Source organism: Neopsephotus bourkii, unplaced genomic scaffold (assembly GCF_033783945.1).
Source record: "Neopsephotus bourkii isolate Nb327-2 ecotype Australia unplaced genomic scaffold, CSIRO-AGI_Nbou_v1 NB_234, whole genome shotgun sequence".
Taxonomy (NCBI): Eukaryota; Metazoa; Chordata; class Aves; order Psittaciformes; family Psittacidae; genus Neopsephotus; species Neopsephotus bourkii.
In genome coordinates, this window is record NW_026900744.1 from 7,605,245 (window position 1) to 7,622,446 (window position 17,202).

The 17,202-nt window shown below is 41.5% G+C and overlaps 2 protein-coding genes across 6 annotated transcripts in view; both read left to right on the plus strand.

The window, feature by feature from the left end:
* The window catches only part of EBNA1BP2 (EBNA1 binding protein 2), a 491,427-nt gene that overhangs the window by 332,940 nt on the left and 141,285 nt on the right, over positions 1-17,202 (plus strand). The window lies entirely within an intron of this gene.
* The window catches only part of ST6GALNAC5 (ST6 N-acetylgalactosaminide alpha-2,6-sialyltransferase 5), a 126,423-nt gene that overhangs the window by 41,920 nt on the left and 67,301 nt on the right, over positions 1-17,202 (plus strand). For 2 of the 5 annotated variants that reach the window (XM_061345107.1, XM_061345109.1), the window contains one exon: positions 13,109-13,330. In XM_061345107.1, the coding sequence (XP_061201091.1) occupies positions 13,145-13,330 (186 nt within the window). In that variant the 5' untranslated portion in view covers positions 13,109-13,144. Of the gene's footprint in view, positions 1-11,933; positions 12,517-12,567; positions 12,814-13,108; positions 13,331-17,202 lie in introns of those variants that run through there. The other 3 variants (XM_061345105.1, XM_061345110.1, XM_061345108.1) reach the window with 3 other exon arrangements.

A 17,202-nucleotide genomic window follows, 5' to 3' on the forward strand; every position in this document is an offset into this window, starting at 1 on the left:
AGCTTCTTATTGCCAGTGATGATGAGTTTGGGTTCCTACAAGTGTGAAGCTTTAGGCTTAAAAATATCCATGAACAGAACTACTGATAATCAGTGTTGCTGAAATGTCAGAGAAGTAACCCAAAAGTGTCATGATGCAGCTTCCTTATCAGTAGTTATCCCTGAAATGGAAGAGAACTACAGGGGCTTTTATAATCTTTTTATAACACCATAATGGCCTCTCCCTTTAGAACACTTGATACTCTTGGATCCCAGGATTGGAACGTGAATGAAGTGAGCACATAGGATACTTGGCAGTATCACACACTTGCAGTCCTCAAATCTTTGATTCTGAGGTCCAGTGCATGTTTTGACTGAGTGATTTGTGAGGCTGATGTTAGGAAGGAGCCTTAAGGATTTAGCCCTATATGTCTCTTTGGCTTGGATTCACAAGTATTTAAAACTCAATTATTGTTTTAGTAAAGCTGTGTAAGAATTTGCTGAAAACTTTGTCTCCCTTGATTCTTAATGTCAACAGGATATTCCTTATGATAAATATTAATAATTTGCAAGGACATGGATGAATGCATTTTTATAATTATCAAAACCCAGACATACTGGTTTAGTGTTTAAAATTAATTATAGTAGGGGAACTAGCATTCCATAAGGGAATTTCATTAACTCATCAGAGTGAGTTCATTTTGCCTTTCAGTTTACATTTGTTAAACTTTATTTACTGATTTTGTATTTAACTTCTAAACAGTGAAATCTTGGGTTTTGTAATGAAAGGGCTTTATTCCTAAATGTTTGGTTTCATGTGTGTTTAATTTACGTCACCCTATATTTAAACCTGTTACAAGTCCACAAATACAAATAAAAGGAGAATAAGAGTAATGAATTTTCAGAAAGGTCCTTCAGCTGCAACATTGTTTATGGTGTGAGACTGGAAAATTAGGATTTAGGGCTTTTAGACTGGTCTTCCCTCCATAGAGACCTCAGTTTACCATGTTACTGAAAGGCAAGGGATGCCAAGAACTAGTGGCAGTTAGACCTTGCTGATTTCTGGGCCAACCAAATGTTCCACCACCTTCTCTGGTTCACCTGTGTCCTACCGTAAAGATGTATTTCCTTGGCCATGCAATCTTTTTCATAGAAGGAATGATGATCTGATTGCACCTAATTACAGAAGCCTGGGGTAAATTAGAACCAGCTGCTTAGTTAGTTTCATCAGGTACCTCTCAGCATTTCACCTGTACTTTGCTGATTTCTCTGTTGCCATAGGGACTAATTCTAGCTTCCCAAATATGTAGCATTAGGAGTGGTGTGGAGGTTACAGGTCAGAGCTCTACATGAGCTGGTAGTGGAAGGATCTTTGTCAACATCTATCTTCAAGAAGCTCATCTGGTGCGTGAGAGAACAGAAAGAGAAACTAGGAATGGGAGAGGCTCAAGTAAGGGTTGACGTGCACCAGAGAGCACCACCAAGGCAGGATGTTCTCTCAGAGTTATTAAAGTGAGCATAATGATGGACAGCAGTACAGGAAGAATTTTAAAATATCATAGAAGAGGGTCTGACATTTAACATGGGGGAAGCAAGAAACCAGGAAACAGAGGAATCCTCATCTCCTTAATATCTGGGAAGTTGTTTAGGAACTATAACTCCCTGCAGAATCTGTTTTAGAGTCTCAAAAGGGTTACTAATATATAATAAAATGGGATACCATTTAAAGGGCAGTTCTGCAAATACAAGCCCTCAGCTCTAACACATTCTATTTTAGAGTCGCCACCCAATCTCCCTAGTCTTTTAAAGACTAGTTTGCTTCCATTACCAAAAATAGCACCAACAGTGGGCACCCTTGACTAGTCTCCCTCAAAAGTCAAAATTGAGATAGTATTGTGACATTAGGATGCATCCTTGCTCAGAACAGTGTAACTGATGCAATACATTTGCAGCAAATTTTAAAATTTCCATCATAGTAAAGAGAAACTGCCATTCAATCCAGTGAAATGCTTTCTCAGCGTCAAAAGATGCTATTAGCACAGGACTGGCATCATTTTTCATCTTAAAGAGGATATTAAATAAGCACAGCAAATTCGTGCAGGTGAACCTACTGTACTAAACATAAAATAAAACCACGCATTGTTCAGGATGAATTATTTTAATGCTTATACTTTGAATCAATTGGCCAATAACTTTGCCAATTTGTTAATACCTGCATTTAGAAGTAAAATAGATCTGTGTAACCAGTATTCTTATATGGTTTAGTCTGTTTCAATGTTGCCACAATCAGCACCCTCGAGTTGCAGAATATCTGCTGGTCAGCACCTGGTTTGCATAATCTAGCGTTACAAAGATGCAAAACCGGCCAACATCAGCTTGCAGAAAGGTATTCCCTTTCTGAAATGTGAAGGCTAACCTTGTCTAATGATGACAAGATTTATGAACAATTCAATAGCAATAGACTAGAAATGTGAAAGGTCAGCCTGCGTGTAAACAAAGACTAAGCAGCTTTGGGTGAGATGAAAGATAAGATGAAGATCCAGCTTAGATCCAGAGCTGTATTTTCAAGGTAGCACAGCATGCTAAGAAGCAACATACTTATATAGAAATATTTAGGGTTCAATTTAGGAATATACTTTAATCACCCAGATTTGAATACAGCCTCCCTCTTATATGGGTATCAAGCTCCAAGCAGTGTGAGGCAGAGAGATTTCTCTTTATACCACTTCTCTAAGATCTAGAAATGGTGTTTCCCTTAAATTTGGTATGGTCAGAGAGCAGCCATTGCATACCATGTTTTCTCTGTGTACTATCTTCTACTTCCTCTGCTAAATCCTAATTAGCTGGCTTGAAATGTCAGCAGCCCAGGTCAGCCTTTGGGCCTCAAAGCTATCTTTTCTACTTGTGTGAGTGAAATTGTGCAGATCAGACTTAATATGTTTCTTAATATCTCTTTTGACTTCCTGATTGCCTGTGGTGATGTCTAGGACCTTGTTTAGTGCTGACATACTCCTCAAAATTCTTCCCACACTGCGCTGTATCCATATTTGCTGCATATATTCTTTCTGTCACACTAATTTCTTCCCCTTTCTCTTTCACCCTCAAATATGTAAAGCTGTGAATAGGGCACACTTTCTCCTGTATGCTAGTTAATAATGTGAAACTAAAAGTACAGTGCTGCATTTCTAATTAATCAAAAAGACATGCTGTAATAATATATCTACAGATAAGTAGCTGTGCTAGCAATCACCCCATGCTCTGTTGAAAAGTGACTTGCCAAGCAGACCCGCCATTAGCCAGTTATATTACGGAGCTCTGCCTGGATTGGCTAAGTACATGGAGGAGTGGAGGAAGGAGTAGCCAGAAAGGACCTACTCCAGATATTCAGTCACTGAACAAAGGAAAGTTTAAAAAAACCTCAACAAAACCCAAACAACAACAAAAAAAAAAAAAAAACCAAAAACAAAACAAAACAAAACAACAAATAACAACAGAATGAAAATAAGAATAAGTAAAGGTGTATCTACTTGAGGATGAGGGGATTTGAGAAAGGTTAGTTGAAGGTGTAATGTGTTGGGAAAATCAGTACAGGGTAATTTGAAAGTATTGCAGAAAACAGGGGCTTCTGGACATTTCTGGCTCAGCTCTGCATAGTATCTTGTGGGTTCTTGTACCTTGCTGGCTGGAGAGATGGTGCAAAGCAAAAAGGGCTGAGCAAAGTCCCTATAGAAGATGAGAAGAGGAAACTTAAAACCAGAGCTGGTCTAGCACATATGCTAATAAAGGCCAGTCCAGTTTCTTATTAAATGAGCCTGTGCATAGTCCATCTTTACCTTTCGTGAAGAGTGAAGGAAAGACTTGTTTTTCCAATGGCCTGTTAGTCTCCAATGCATCTCATCAGCTTTTGGTAACTGCTGATGAGAGACTGTGAGATTCTGTAACTTACAGTAGCTAGAAATGTGCAGAATAAGAGTCAAGTAATGTTCCAAGCCAGCATTTGTATGAGGCCACTTTCTGTCCAATTCTGTTTGAGACTTTTTTTAACTACAATCTGAGAAGGGAGACATTGCTATCACAGCAGTCCTCAAGTGATGCTGAGAAGTAAGAACACTTGCTTTTGAGAAGTCAAGAAGGTTCAGATTTCCAAAAGAGGCTTCTAATTTTCAGTGCCTAACTTCAGGCTTCGTGAGCTTCAATACCCAAGATACTAAATATTCATAGGTATGAATATTTAACTGGATTTGAGTGTCCAGCGTTTTTTACCTTCATTACAGAACTATTTTCTGTAAATGAGGATGAGGCCACATGTGTTTTGTGAGGACTATGTAGTGTGTAGACAATGCCTGAAGATGAATAGTGCTTAGGATAATTTTTTTTGAGGATCCTAAAGAAATTGACCAAGTCGGTAGTTTCCTTGATTAAAATGATTGAGCCAGCTACACAAACAAAACTGGCAGATAATTGCTTCTTTCCTCACTTAGGAAGAAAGTCCAATATTGTCCACACTTTCTCACCAGCAGGATATCAAATTGTGTACAAAAAATATCTCCCAGATCAGTGACTGAACAGCTATTGCATTATTTTATGCTAATGCATCATGCCTGTTGTTTTCACTTCTCTGGTAAGCTTTTGTTCTTCATTACTATTTGCAAGTTCTTGAACCACAACCCACAGTGCTTCAATCTAGCAGACTGCTAGTGAGTTGGAGCTGATGTGCAGATGGACCCGAGCTCCTCTGCAGAGGCTCCAAGCTGGGTGATGGGAGCCAGCTTTATCCTAGCAGGCTTTAGTCACAGTAATATGCTCCTGTGCCCAAGTTAATGTGCCAGTATAGGCATGCTTTTGGATTCCAGCCTCCACAGACTGATATTGCTTAGAAGCAGAGAAGCTCTCATTTATCAATGGGCAGAAACTGAACCCAGTAAAATGGAGTAACCATTGTTGGAGAGTGATTTGGGATTGTGACAGAGATGAAGCAGTAGGACACTGAGCAGAGGAAACTCATACAATGAGCAAAAACAGCTTGTGTCACGTTACCACCTGTTCCTTTGACATCTGAATTTATGGTCTAAACCATAAATGGCCTAAGGCCTCATTTATTTGAACTTGGGACAGCAACAGCACATGCCCAACAGAGCTTAGCTTCACATTTGAAGTACTGATCACAAGAAAAACTGAACAAACCTTACAGAATTTGGGGGCTTTTGGTATCAAATAAAATTAGATACTTACCATATGAACAAAAACTATTGTAGAGAAAGAAGAAATAAAATAATCCCATCTAAACTGAAATAAATCACAAGCAAAAAGGGAAAATAAAGCAATTAGATAAATGACTGTTTGATTAGAATGATTTGGTCTCTGGAGAAATTCAGCAAAACAAAAGGCCAAATGCAATTCCCACCAAGGAAATAATCAGAAGGCAGTCAAAGCACTGCAACAAAAATGGAGTCTGTATGTTCCTGGCACTACACTTTATGGAAGAGAATAGGTAGATAATCATAACCTTGAATAAAATATTTAACTGTGATTGAGAAAAGTACAGGATTTTTTAAAGTTCTCTCACTTGACTCAAAAGCAGGAGGCAGGTGGTGGTGACAAAGGCTGGGGAATGTGATAACAAGTATTAATAGCAGTTCAAAGAAAGGAGGGTACAGCTGCTGCAGGAAATGTTGGATCCAGCTCTGCAGCTGAGCTGAACTTGGTCCTTTGCCCTGAAATGTAAGAAAAAAAAATGAGTGTGTATAGCCATGGATTTGCTGTAATCCATGATTTGAAGCTGCCAGTAGACACCCAGGACATCTATCCTGTATGAAAGAGAGAAGACTTGTTTTTGTATTTGTTTAAGAGTGACAAATATCAATAATATGGCAGAAATGTTTAAATAAGGACACAGCACATTGCAAAGGAGGACTATCCATCTGTTTTAGCAGCTGCTTTGAAGCATTCAGTTAGGTATCTATTGCAGTGAAGAAACCCTCCCACTGTTTCAGGCTAGTTCCTACAATGCTTACTCATCCTGGATAGAAGAGTTGTTTAGGGTGGTTTGCAGTCCCAGATTTGGACATGGAAAATAATTCCATAGCCAGATTTCTTCTAGGTCCAGATTTTGTGTTCAGTTGCAATTAAGCAAGCCATATAAATGTGGCCACTATCTCCATACCTTTAAAATGACTGCACCCCAGGCCCATTGATCTCTGATATTTCCTAGTAGAAATCTATGCCCATATGAATCTGCAAATGGCTAGAACCAATGCTGTTACATGCAGCTCACTTGAATGCAGAGACCCTCCTTCAATCCCTGTCACTTTCCCTGGGAAACAAGAATACTCAGAACCTCTCAGCAGTAAGCTCAAATCCCCCAGACTTCATTTAGGTAGCTGTGTCTGGTGTATACTGGGTAAATGGAAGTACGTGTAATTTTAGGAGCACACAGGACACAAGCATGAAATTGCTGAGGTATGACAGGAGTCACTGGCAGATATTCTCACACTGTACATTAACTGATTTATGGCTCTGCATTTGCATATATGCTTATATAGTGGTATACTATATGAATAGTAAAGATGGTTTCTATAAACCTGTAGATAAGAACAGTAGCTATTACCAAAGCTATATATAGCTTGACCACTGAAGGACTTTACTTGATTCTGTGACTGCGCCTTTTCAGTTTGATGGTAATGGATCCCCTTGTTGCCAGCTGTTGTTCAGCCTGTCATCATAAGTGATGTTTGTGTTTGTTTTAGTAATAGCAGGAGAGTTTCTATCGACTCTCTAATAATACACAAAGAACTGCAAACCAATCCATAATGAGCACTTATCCTTCTTTGTTTCCTTTTTTCCTTCATGTCTGATATTTGCTTGGTAACTTTTTTTAAGTTTAGAAATTCTTTTCTATTTAACAGTTTGACTTCCTGTTGGTATAGTTTTTCTCTGCAAATGACCAGACATGCACGCAATGAAAGCCAAGCTATTCAGGACCCTGTAGAAATCTCTTTTACTACAGTAAAGTTACCCCCAGAATATTCAAATGTATCCAATCTCTTGTCCTTGGTTGCTTTAATTCTTACATTATATCTGTGGTCTGTTTATATGCTCTTTTGTTTTGGTGGTGGATGGTAAAACAAAAGGGTATGAAGAACAATTTCTGGACATGCCTGTTGGCTTGATCAAGTGGTATTGGGTACCCCCATCCACAGCTCCCTGTGCTATTTTCTTAACATTCAAAGTCTCTGAATTTAGACATGAAACTCTGAGTGTGCTGTATACTCCAGGATGAGCCTTGCTTAACTTTCCCTCCCCCACACAAAAGTGATTAGAATGAAGCACGGTGTTTCACATGTGGTCTTAAAGCAGATGAGTCCATTCAGTTGAGCTGTACAGATTGTTTCTGAAACATGCAATACTTTTATTTATGCTTCCTCGATTGGGGAGAAAACTAAGAAATAACAAAAAAAAAACCACAAAAACCCCCACAAAAAAAAAAAAACAGCAGATTCAGCAGATCTTATCTCACTATTTTCTCCCTTCTGTTTTCATTTTCACTTCTATTTCCATGCAATATTTCATTTTTTTAATGCATCTATCACTGTTTGCTTCTGTCAGAAGTTCAAAGGCAGCCTGCTTTCATAAAGAAGAGACAGTACTGACTGATCTATAATATTGTTTCTACCTTTCTTGACCAATCCTCAATGCATATTTCCAGTTTTGAAAAGCATTTCATGAATCACTGGGCAGTTGAAAAAATCTATAGTGTAAGCTCATTACTTTGCTGGCTGCTGAATGTTTTGTACCGGTTGTGTTTGTGATGCAAAAATGCAGCCCTTTCTCTCAGGAAAAAGAGGTTAAAATTTCATGTATACATAAATAATAAAACAACACATGGAGGTGATATCAGTGTGATATATTTCATTTCCTATATACCATTGGCCGCCCCTCTGTCCATTAATCCACACAAACTTTCATCATCTTCCAACCTCCTTATTAGCATCTTTGGTTTCATTTTTCTCTTAAAAAAATGCTTACTTCTCCTCATGAAGAGTGGCATTCCCAGCCATCCTCCCAAATGTCACTAGCTAGAGTTCCAGGACAAGCAATATTCTTTTCTATGCTAGTGACTGTGGTTTAAGCTAATACTTCATTGTCGTGGTTTGAGCCCAGGCCGTAAATCAGAACCATGCAGTCTACTCCCCCCTCTGCCCTTTTTTTCCCCCCCGCTCCCGGAGGGATAGGAAGGAGAAGTGAAAAGAATGTAACTCCCACTCACTGAGATAAGAACAGTCCAGTAACTAAGGTACAACACAAATAACTACTGCTACCACTAATAATAATAAAGGAAATAAGGGAAAAGAATAAAACACGTCACCGCCTGCAGACCGATACCTTACCCCACTCAGCATTGATCTAGCCCTTTCAGATAACTGCTCCCAGTTTATATACTGGGCATGACATGCTGTGCTCTGGAATAACTCTTTGGGTAGTTTGGGTCAGGTGTCCTCTCTCTGCTTCCTCCTGGCTTCTCCTCCTCCCTGGCAGAGCATGAGCCTCACAAAGTCCTTGGTCAGACTAAATATTTGATCAGTAACTAAAAACATCAGTGTTGTCAGTGCTGTTCCCAGGCTGAAAGTAAAAAAACACAGCACTGCACCAGCTACTAAGAAGGAGAAAAAAATGACTGCTACCGCTGAACCCAGGACACTCACGAGGCTGCAGAACTAGAAGTCGGAACTTTATACTTGCTTGTGAGCTCCTTGCACCAGCAAACAGGGATAAAAGACGTATAGGAGTTAATTTTGGTGGGACCAGGATTTTACTCTTGAGGAGACAGATCCAAGGCTTCACAGACCACGGGGTATAATGGAAATGATAAAACAATGCAACTTTAACAGGAATCACTTTTAGATTAATTTTATAGTTTGAACAAATATTTTGTCATGCTTAGCCACGTACAGAATCTTAGTAAGTCAGACTTTTCATTTCAAAGGCATAAGGATACCAAAGTGGTCCTGACACAATTCAACTCCCCTCTCCCTCCATTCTATTTAAGCACTTCTTTCACCAATATTTTTTCTGAAAAACATCTTCATACACATAGCGTGATGGGAATGTATTTAAGTGCTTTCAGCACTCCTGCAGAGTAAGAGACAGAACTCACCTAGAGTTTAACTACTTATATCACACAGATCCCTTTTTTCCTCACTCTTTTGTGAAGCGTAGTAGATAAACAAAACCTTCATTTTCTTACTCTTTTTAAAACTGGGCACAGATCTAAAACAGAGCTCTAAAATATCCTCCTTTTTTGCAGCAAAGGAGTCACACTGCCATCAATGAGTCACAAAATAATAAAACATTTAAGACCGTCTGGGCTTTCATTCTGAGGAGGTGACAGGGCTGAAGAGTAGCTCCAGCTTCCAGTTTGTAGGCATTCTGTGTACTGACTGCAACCACAAACACCCTGCCTCTGGTTAGCGAGGGGAGGAGAGAGAGACAGTAAGGTCCAGAGCAGGGTTTGCTGGAGTCACATAGGTAGTAGCAAGTGTGCTCAGGGAAAACGTCCCGGCAAATATCATCTGGGTCACCAGCGGAAATACTAGCCATTGCCCTCACCTTCCATTGTGTAACTTGGCTACCACCAGTTGCTGAGATGGACTGGCAGAGATGAAGAGTAAGAGGCTCTTCCACTTGAGTACTCATTCCATTCATTATATCAAGATGTAGATTATGCTGTGTCGTCTATATCAGCCTCATGAAAACCAACCATAGTTTAAAAAGGTGTTATATATCTATACAATGAAATCTCTGAAAGACAACCTGGGTTAAAATGCATTATAAAAAGATAGTTGTTTCATTCATCCAGACAGCTCAGGGTCAGTTGGTGTTTGAGCAGTTTTATTTAGTAATCAGTGAAAGAGCTCTGTTGCTCCAAGTCTGTTGTCAGTTTTAAGAATTCTGTCTCTGTATCACTACTTCTTACACGGTTTTCTCACTCTACTTATGGATTTTTATTTTGGTCATTTGCATCTTAGGTCCTCCAGAAGCTGCCACAAGCACTTTTTTATTTCATTAGACTGTTTTGTTAGCCTGTAGCTACCAGAAAGCTGGAAACAAGAAGGGTAAATTGGAAAAGGGGACAACCCACTCCTACCCATGCAGATGAAATGTTCACCGCAGTCAGACTTTGTTGAAAAATCTAACCATGGCTCTGAACCTTCTCCTGGGCTAGAGAAAGCAGCTGTTTATGTTTTAATCTGTCTATACACCTAGCTCTAAAGAGGAATAGAAATGCACAGACAGTGCAATATCCCTTGCATATTGAAAATAAATTGGTTGAAGCAGGAAGTCAGATGGACTTTAAGATGTTCTCTGTATTGATTCTTTTCCAAGTTTATTCAACGCTTATGAGTTCAGCCTATCCTCTTCTCCTTTTTGCAAGTCTAACTATTGGGTATACGGATGTGTATCTACATGTATGTAGATTCCAACAGTGTTAAAAGACAAACTCATGGGAATTTAAAATTAAATTAAATAGCTGGGCTGTTTTCCAGATGATTTCTAAAGTTCCCATACTTAGGCATAAAAATCTCTGTAGGATTTAGATTACACTACTGTATTTGTTTCAGTGAGCATTTGACTGCCAAGAATACTGTCTATGACCATCATGGCAATCTAATTAAATATTTGACGAGCAGAAAGCTGGACATTATTCAAGTCAAGCATTAAATTAGAAAATTTAGTTTCTCTCCTTTATCAGTAGATTTTTTAAATCAGCCTATTCTACCAAAACCCACAAGTTTAATGAATTTGGTCTGATATACTGTGTAACAGCTGTCTGACATACAGCCACTAACCTAAATCATAAAAATGATGCTTCACTTTGGCATGGCAAAATACATTAGAAAGGCTTAGAAAGGTCAGTCACCAGCAACCTCTTTGCTGGTCGTTGAGAAACAGCACTGTAAAATGCTGCCATTTGTAGTCTCTTGCAGGAAGCCTTGGAGAGCCACAGATAATTTGCTTTCAATGATTCATCAAGTTGGCCCTTTGTTTCACTAATTTGAGTGTCAAATGCAATCTCCTAATAAAGAATTACCAAGACCTGATAAGATTCTTCTTATATTGCTTCGTTTGTCTTAACAACTGGTACTATTGAAACCAAACCCACAAACCGAATAAATAGCAAGCGTGTGTGCAGTATGGCATTCTTCTCTGGAATGATGAAGCATGTTCACTGTGCTATCCCCTGATGTTCTTGTTTCTTTTTCCTTTCTTAAAATTTTGACACTGAATGCTGCACACTGTGCCTGTGCTAGGGATGACATTTGTTTCACTGTTAGTCCTCCAGTGAATTAGTAAAAATAAAAAATGGATGTCAATGGCAATTCCAGCCTTGAGAAAGCTGCTATTGTGACCATGGTTGAGTTAGCCTCCTGATAGTTTTCTCCTTAATGTAATTTTTAATGTTATATAGTTATAGGTTAAATGAGAAGCCATCTATTAGAACCATTATTTCCATCAGTAGTTTCAAGAAAAATATCTTCATGATTAGGAGATAGATGATTTTTCTTTTTAATGCTATGCTGTCAGTTTAATAACTCCGTAAGAAATCAACATTACAATGGCTCGTTTTGAAGGAGCACATATATAAATGTGGAATTCCCAAAGCAAGAAATCTACGTAATTTGAGATCTGATGATAAAGTTTTCAGAACTGAACTGTCCACCATTAATACAAAGAAAGAAATAATAAAAAACTTTGGGAGGCTGCTTAGGGGTGGGAAAATGTCCGTCCTCAGAAACCCCAAAGATGGCATGGGGAGCAAGCCTGTGAGATTTACTGTTAAAAAACGAAGAGATGTTCTGCCAAAAGGTTTTGAAACCAGTTTTTATGGCTTGGGGCAGGTTGTGTGACAGAGGGCGGTGTCAGCGCCGCACAAGGAGTTGAAGGCGTCGATTTTTCTGTTGTTTTTTTTTTTTTTTTTTACTAACGTGAATTTAAAGAGTTGCCTGAACGCCGCCAGCCTCGGGAGACCCAGTTGGCGGCGAGAGAGCGACGAATTCTCTGGCAGGGAAAAATACAAAGAACATCATGTGAGGGTCGTGCCCTGGTGCTACCAGCAGGACAGAAGCCTGGGCCGAGGGAGGGAGCCCCTGCCCCGACCCTGCCCGCTCGCCCGGCGCCCACCGCGGGCCGGAGGGACGGTGCCGCGCGGTACCTGCCGCGGCCATCCCCGCTGCTCGCCAACCCCCATCCCCGCCCGGGGCTCGCCGGCGGCGCGGGAGGCAGAAGTTAACTTCCACCGGCCCTGGAGCCGCCGCTGCGCCGGCAGGAGGAGGCGGAGGAGGGGGCGGAGGCAGGCGGGGCAGCCGAGGACCCGGCTCTGGCAGGCTCCGAGGGTCCGGCCGGGTGTAATTCCCCCGTAATCCCCACTACGGCGGCGCTTCCCTGGCCAAGCCATGTCTGCGGCTTCCCCGCCATGCCGAGCCTAGCGGGGAGCGGGAGGACTGGCGACCGGGAGGCGCACAAAATGAAGACCCTGATGGTAAGTGCATTGTTGGCACTGCTCATCCCGGCTCCGGCAGCGGGGAGGAGCGGCGCGGCGCGGGGCTGCCCCGGGCCCCCTGCACACGCTCCAGCCTCCTCTGGGCTGCAGCCCCGCGGCGCTCCGGGATCGCGCAAAGGAGAACAGAACCCCAGCGGCGGCGGCGAAGAACTTTCCGCTTGCTTTCTTTTATTCGTGTTGCTCGCTGTTTGGGGGTTTTGTGTGTGTGTGCGCGTTTTAAGGAGCGGATAGAAAACCGATATGCTTAAAGGACGAGGTTGGAGGTAGCTGCGCGGGGTGTGTGTGGGGAAGGCGCTACAATCCCCAACACTCGTTAGAATGCGGGAATGAGATGCCCGACGGGAGACGGCTGCATGGGAATGAGAGGCGCGGGGGAGCTGGGCGGACGAAGGGGCGAAGAAGCGAGGAAGCAGGGGTGGGGAGAGGGCAGGAGGAGGAACGAGGAGGTTCCCCAGTTCTCTCCTCGCACTTTGCCGGATCTCGGGTGGCGTGAAACTTGCGGGCGGCGGTGCGCGGGGTTGGGTCCGCGGCGGGGGGACCCCGCTGAGCTGCTTCTCTCTGCCCCCCGCAGCGCCACGGGCTGGCCGTCTGCTTGGCGCTTACCACCATGTGCACCAGCTTGTTGCTCATGTACGGCGGTATCGGCGGCGGCGGGGGTCGCCCGGAGCCGCGGCGGAGGCAGCAGCAGGTGGCGGCGGTGCCCAGTCGCCCGCCGGCACGCGGCCAGCACCATCCGGCGCTCCCCGTCGGGGCCGGCCTCCTGGAGGGCTACATCAGCGTCCTGGAGCATAAGGTGAGCGTCGGTCGTGGGGCTGCCCTGTCCTCCCAAGGGGGACCTGCCCCGTACCTGCAGAGCTCTCTTTCCTGCCCGCCGGCTATCCGCCCAGGGATCGCGTTGGCCTGGCTGTCTTGCTGTCACGGCTGGCTCCTGCACGTGCCGTTGCTCCTGGCCCTGTGTGCATGGATTAACCGGGTCAGGACCCGTTGTCCAGCCTGCTGTTAGGCCTGTGTGCAGTGTTGGTCATCTCCTCCCTTGGCCTGTAGAAGATGGAGGGTGAAGTGTTTTGTTTCTGGTTATGAATGCTAGAGGTACGCTACAAATGTATGTTTATGATGATGCTAGGAAGTGTTAAAGAAGGCAGTTTAGTTGTTGGAAGGAAAGGTCAGTAGATAGGTGCTTATTATTCACTCATTTTGTCTTGGGAAACCAAGAGAACTGTATCTCCTGCACAAACGACCTTTTCATCCTCCCCCTGGGAAGCAGAAGTTGTCAGCCACAGTCTCTGTTGTAGAAATTGGGGGCATCTCTTTAATGGTGAACAGAATGGTGTCCCTCCCCTTGACACAGGAATTCGGAGGCTGGATTGTCAGACACTTAATACCCGTTTACCAGAGATAGACAGCCTAAGCTTTGATAACTCACAGGACAGACGTAATGAGATAAAGTGAGCAAGGTGGCACATCCATGCGGAAGAGATATTTGAGTTTCAGTGATTTTCTCAGAAGGCAGATTGCTCTACTTGTTGTGCTGTGTTCAGTTCACTGCGCTTACCTGGAAACTCCAAGGACCCCCTCTGCCAAAATCCCAGATAATATTTAGTACACACACTTCTTGCAGTAAAAATCTACTGTAAAAAATAAGCACAGGAAGTGAGGATTCTTAACTTTATGTTTTCACATCCAGACTGACATCTTTCTGAAAAATATGTTTGTCAAGCAAGTTACTGGGCTCAATTTAGAGGCACTGTATGAAAACTAGTGACTTTGATATACAGAGATTTTTATTGTTCCTTCTGGCTTCACTTTCTATGCAACAGTTACCTGTAGGGCTCTTAACACAGAAAAATAGCTCATGATGGTCCCTTGTAGGCTTTATTTGTTTTCTTACATGATTCTTCTGGAAATCCTCAAGCGTCATGTCTGTGTAGAAAAAGCAAGTTTGGCCATGGGGCTTCCTACTGTGTTGAAGTGTTCTCTCATCATTCTTTTGTTCTTCTTGAACATGACTGTAGCAATGAGGGGTAGATATATATATATGCACATTTTCTTTTATTATTTTTTGTGTGAGTAGTAATAGTCAAAAAGGGATCTGTGGGAGTTTTTTAGATTGTATATGCGAATAGCCTCTCTGATACCATAACCCCTTATGTTGGTTTCTCCTCACTCCTGAACACCCCTCATTAATAGAACATATTTAAAATCATTATTCTGTGTTTATTATTTTCCAGAGTAATTTTAGTGTTTCCCTGTGTTTTGGAGAAAGATAATACTCTTTTTTAATATATTATAATATGGCCCAAGCCGCACAGATACTCCATTTCTGAATTTCATTTAATGTAGCTCATACCTCACAGTAATACTCTGCTGAAGGTTTAATAACTTTTCCACATAACTTCTGTGGGTCAGAAAGAAGATTGTGCAGTCCCTGCTATGTTCCCAGTGTGCTTTTCATTTTAATGCACATGAGATCATGCAGAGAGCTGTGTCACTGTGGTCTACAGGGGAGTGAGGACACTGTATTACCATAAGGAGATGGAGAGAAGAGCTTTGACTTTTAATAGTGTATTTTTTTTAGTAATTTAACAGACCTATGTATTTAACATGGATTTATAATGCCGGAGTACATAGGTTTCCTGCAGAAATCAAAGTGGAGAATGCAAAATAATCACAGATATTAAGGGCTTGGAAAAGAAAGATACAGGATCGGTGATGATGAGAAGAGGGAGAGAGATTGCAAGAACTGAGAAATGGTGAAATATTTTCAGAGAACATGTCTTTTTGGAGGGTGGGACAATGGAGAATACAGAGAAGACAGCTTGAATAGCAAACAGCATTAACGTCCATCCCAAAGTGGGAGAAAATGTAGGAATTGGGGAGGTTTTAATGACTATTAGGAGAGTGGCAAGAAGACAGCAAGATAAAATTCTATAGCTGAGAGAAGGGGGTGATACTTGAAGGAACAGGGAGGCCTGGAGGGAGTTTAGAGTACCTGTTGTATGAGGACAGTGGGCTGGGAAGGGTAAGGGAGGAATGACTTCAGCAATGGTGCATGTTTTTCTGATGGCACAGAGGTGTCAGAGTGAAATGACAACGGATGGTAGATTTTCACAATATAGCTTCCTTAATTTCCCACATAGAATCTTGGGATTATCTGTCAGGTTGAATGACCTGAAGCTGAATGACCGTTATACTAAGTTCATCCTTGGAATGTGTTCTTGCATGAATGACAGTTATGGGAGATTAATGCCTAGATCATTCAGATCTAGGAGCTGAAACAGGTTCAGGAAGACTTTGTTCCTGGATCCCATAGTTTGCTTTAATGGGAAGATGGGTGTACCCATTCTGATGTATGAGTAAGCATGCACATATATGTAAAAGCTATTTGATAAGTACTGATGTTATTTTAAATCCATAATTAAAATATGAGTATTGACACATATAGGAACTGTTATAAGGTAATATAAATATTTCAGGGATAGAATTTGACAATTGTCTACACTGTGAGATACTATATATTACAAATGTCTGTCACTGTGAGCAGTACAGCTCATTTAGTAGTGCTGGGTGATTGTATATGGAGACTGTTTGCCAGAAAATCAAGGCGCTTAGTAAAAGTACCAATGGTTTTGAAATAGATCTTACAGTATTGTAATTACCAATAATTTTCCTCCTTTTATTTTATATTCAATAAGAATTGTAGTTTCTCAATCATCCTGTCAAGATAAGCAGGCAGTTTCTGAAAATATAGCCAAAATACATAATATTCTTTTTACTCTGTTGAATAGTCTTTTTGCTGTAGTCTTTTGTCATTTGGTCAGATTTGTGCAGTTTTGTTTTTTAGTGCTTTGCCTTCGTGGTTTCTGCAAGCCCAGTTTTTCCCAAGTCAAGCAGCAGAAATCAGATCCCATGTTCTCAGCTTTAGCGGCCTTGTGCAGTTTAGCAGTGCAAACTTTGTTCTTGTTGAGCTGAACTCTTAAACCAAGAAAATTCAGAAATGCAGTCAATTCAGACATTGATTCTTGGCATTTTGCCTCTGTATGTCCCAGAGCAACAGCAGTCATTGTTGATGGACGTTTGAAATGAATAACATTGCTTTTTGTTCCCAATAGCCAGATGTTTATATCCTAAATACTCCCACATCTGGAACAGAAAACATGGTTTGCTGATGGTTACTATTGAAAGGTCAAGGATTGAAATGGAGAAGTAGCAGCTACCCTTCTAGTTTGAGGAGCTGTTGCTTCTCACAGACGCATACTGGCAGAGTGTAACACTGCTTAGTTATTGCAGCTGTTCAGCAGTTAGAAAGGACAGGAGTCCCAAGCTGTCAAACCAACATCTTTCATGAGTTCTTTGACTGTAATCCTGAAATTAAAGAGGTTTTCTCACTGGCATCGAGGGAGGCAGAATTATGCTCTTCTGTGCAGATGCATGGGGATAAGACTTTCTGTTGATTTATCATACTGCTAGCAAGAAATTACAATGCTAATATTTTTAAAGCAATTACTGCATACAAATAAGAGAGTGTTAATGAAAGCAGGAAACCTAACACTCTTTCAGAACTTGCAAGAAATAAAATATTTAACTATTATATTACTATTCTGAAATGAATGTGAGAACATGTCTCTGGATAGTTAAAAAGCTTTCTACCCAGTATTGACTCAACAG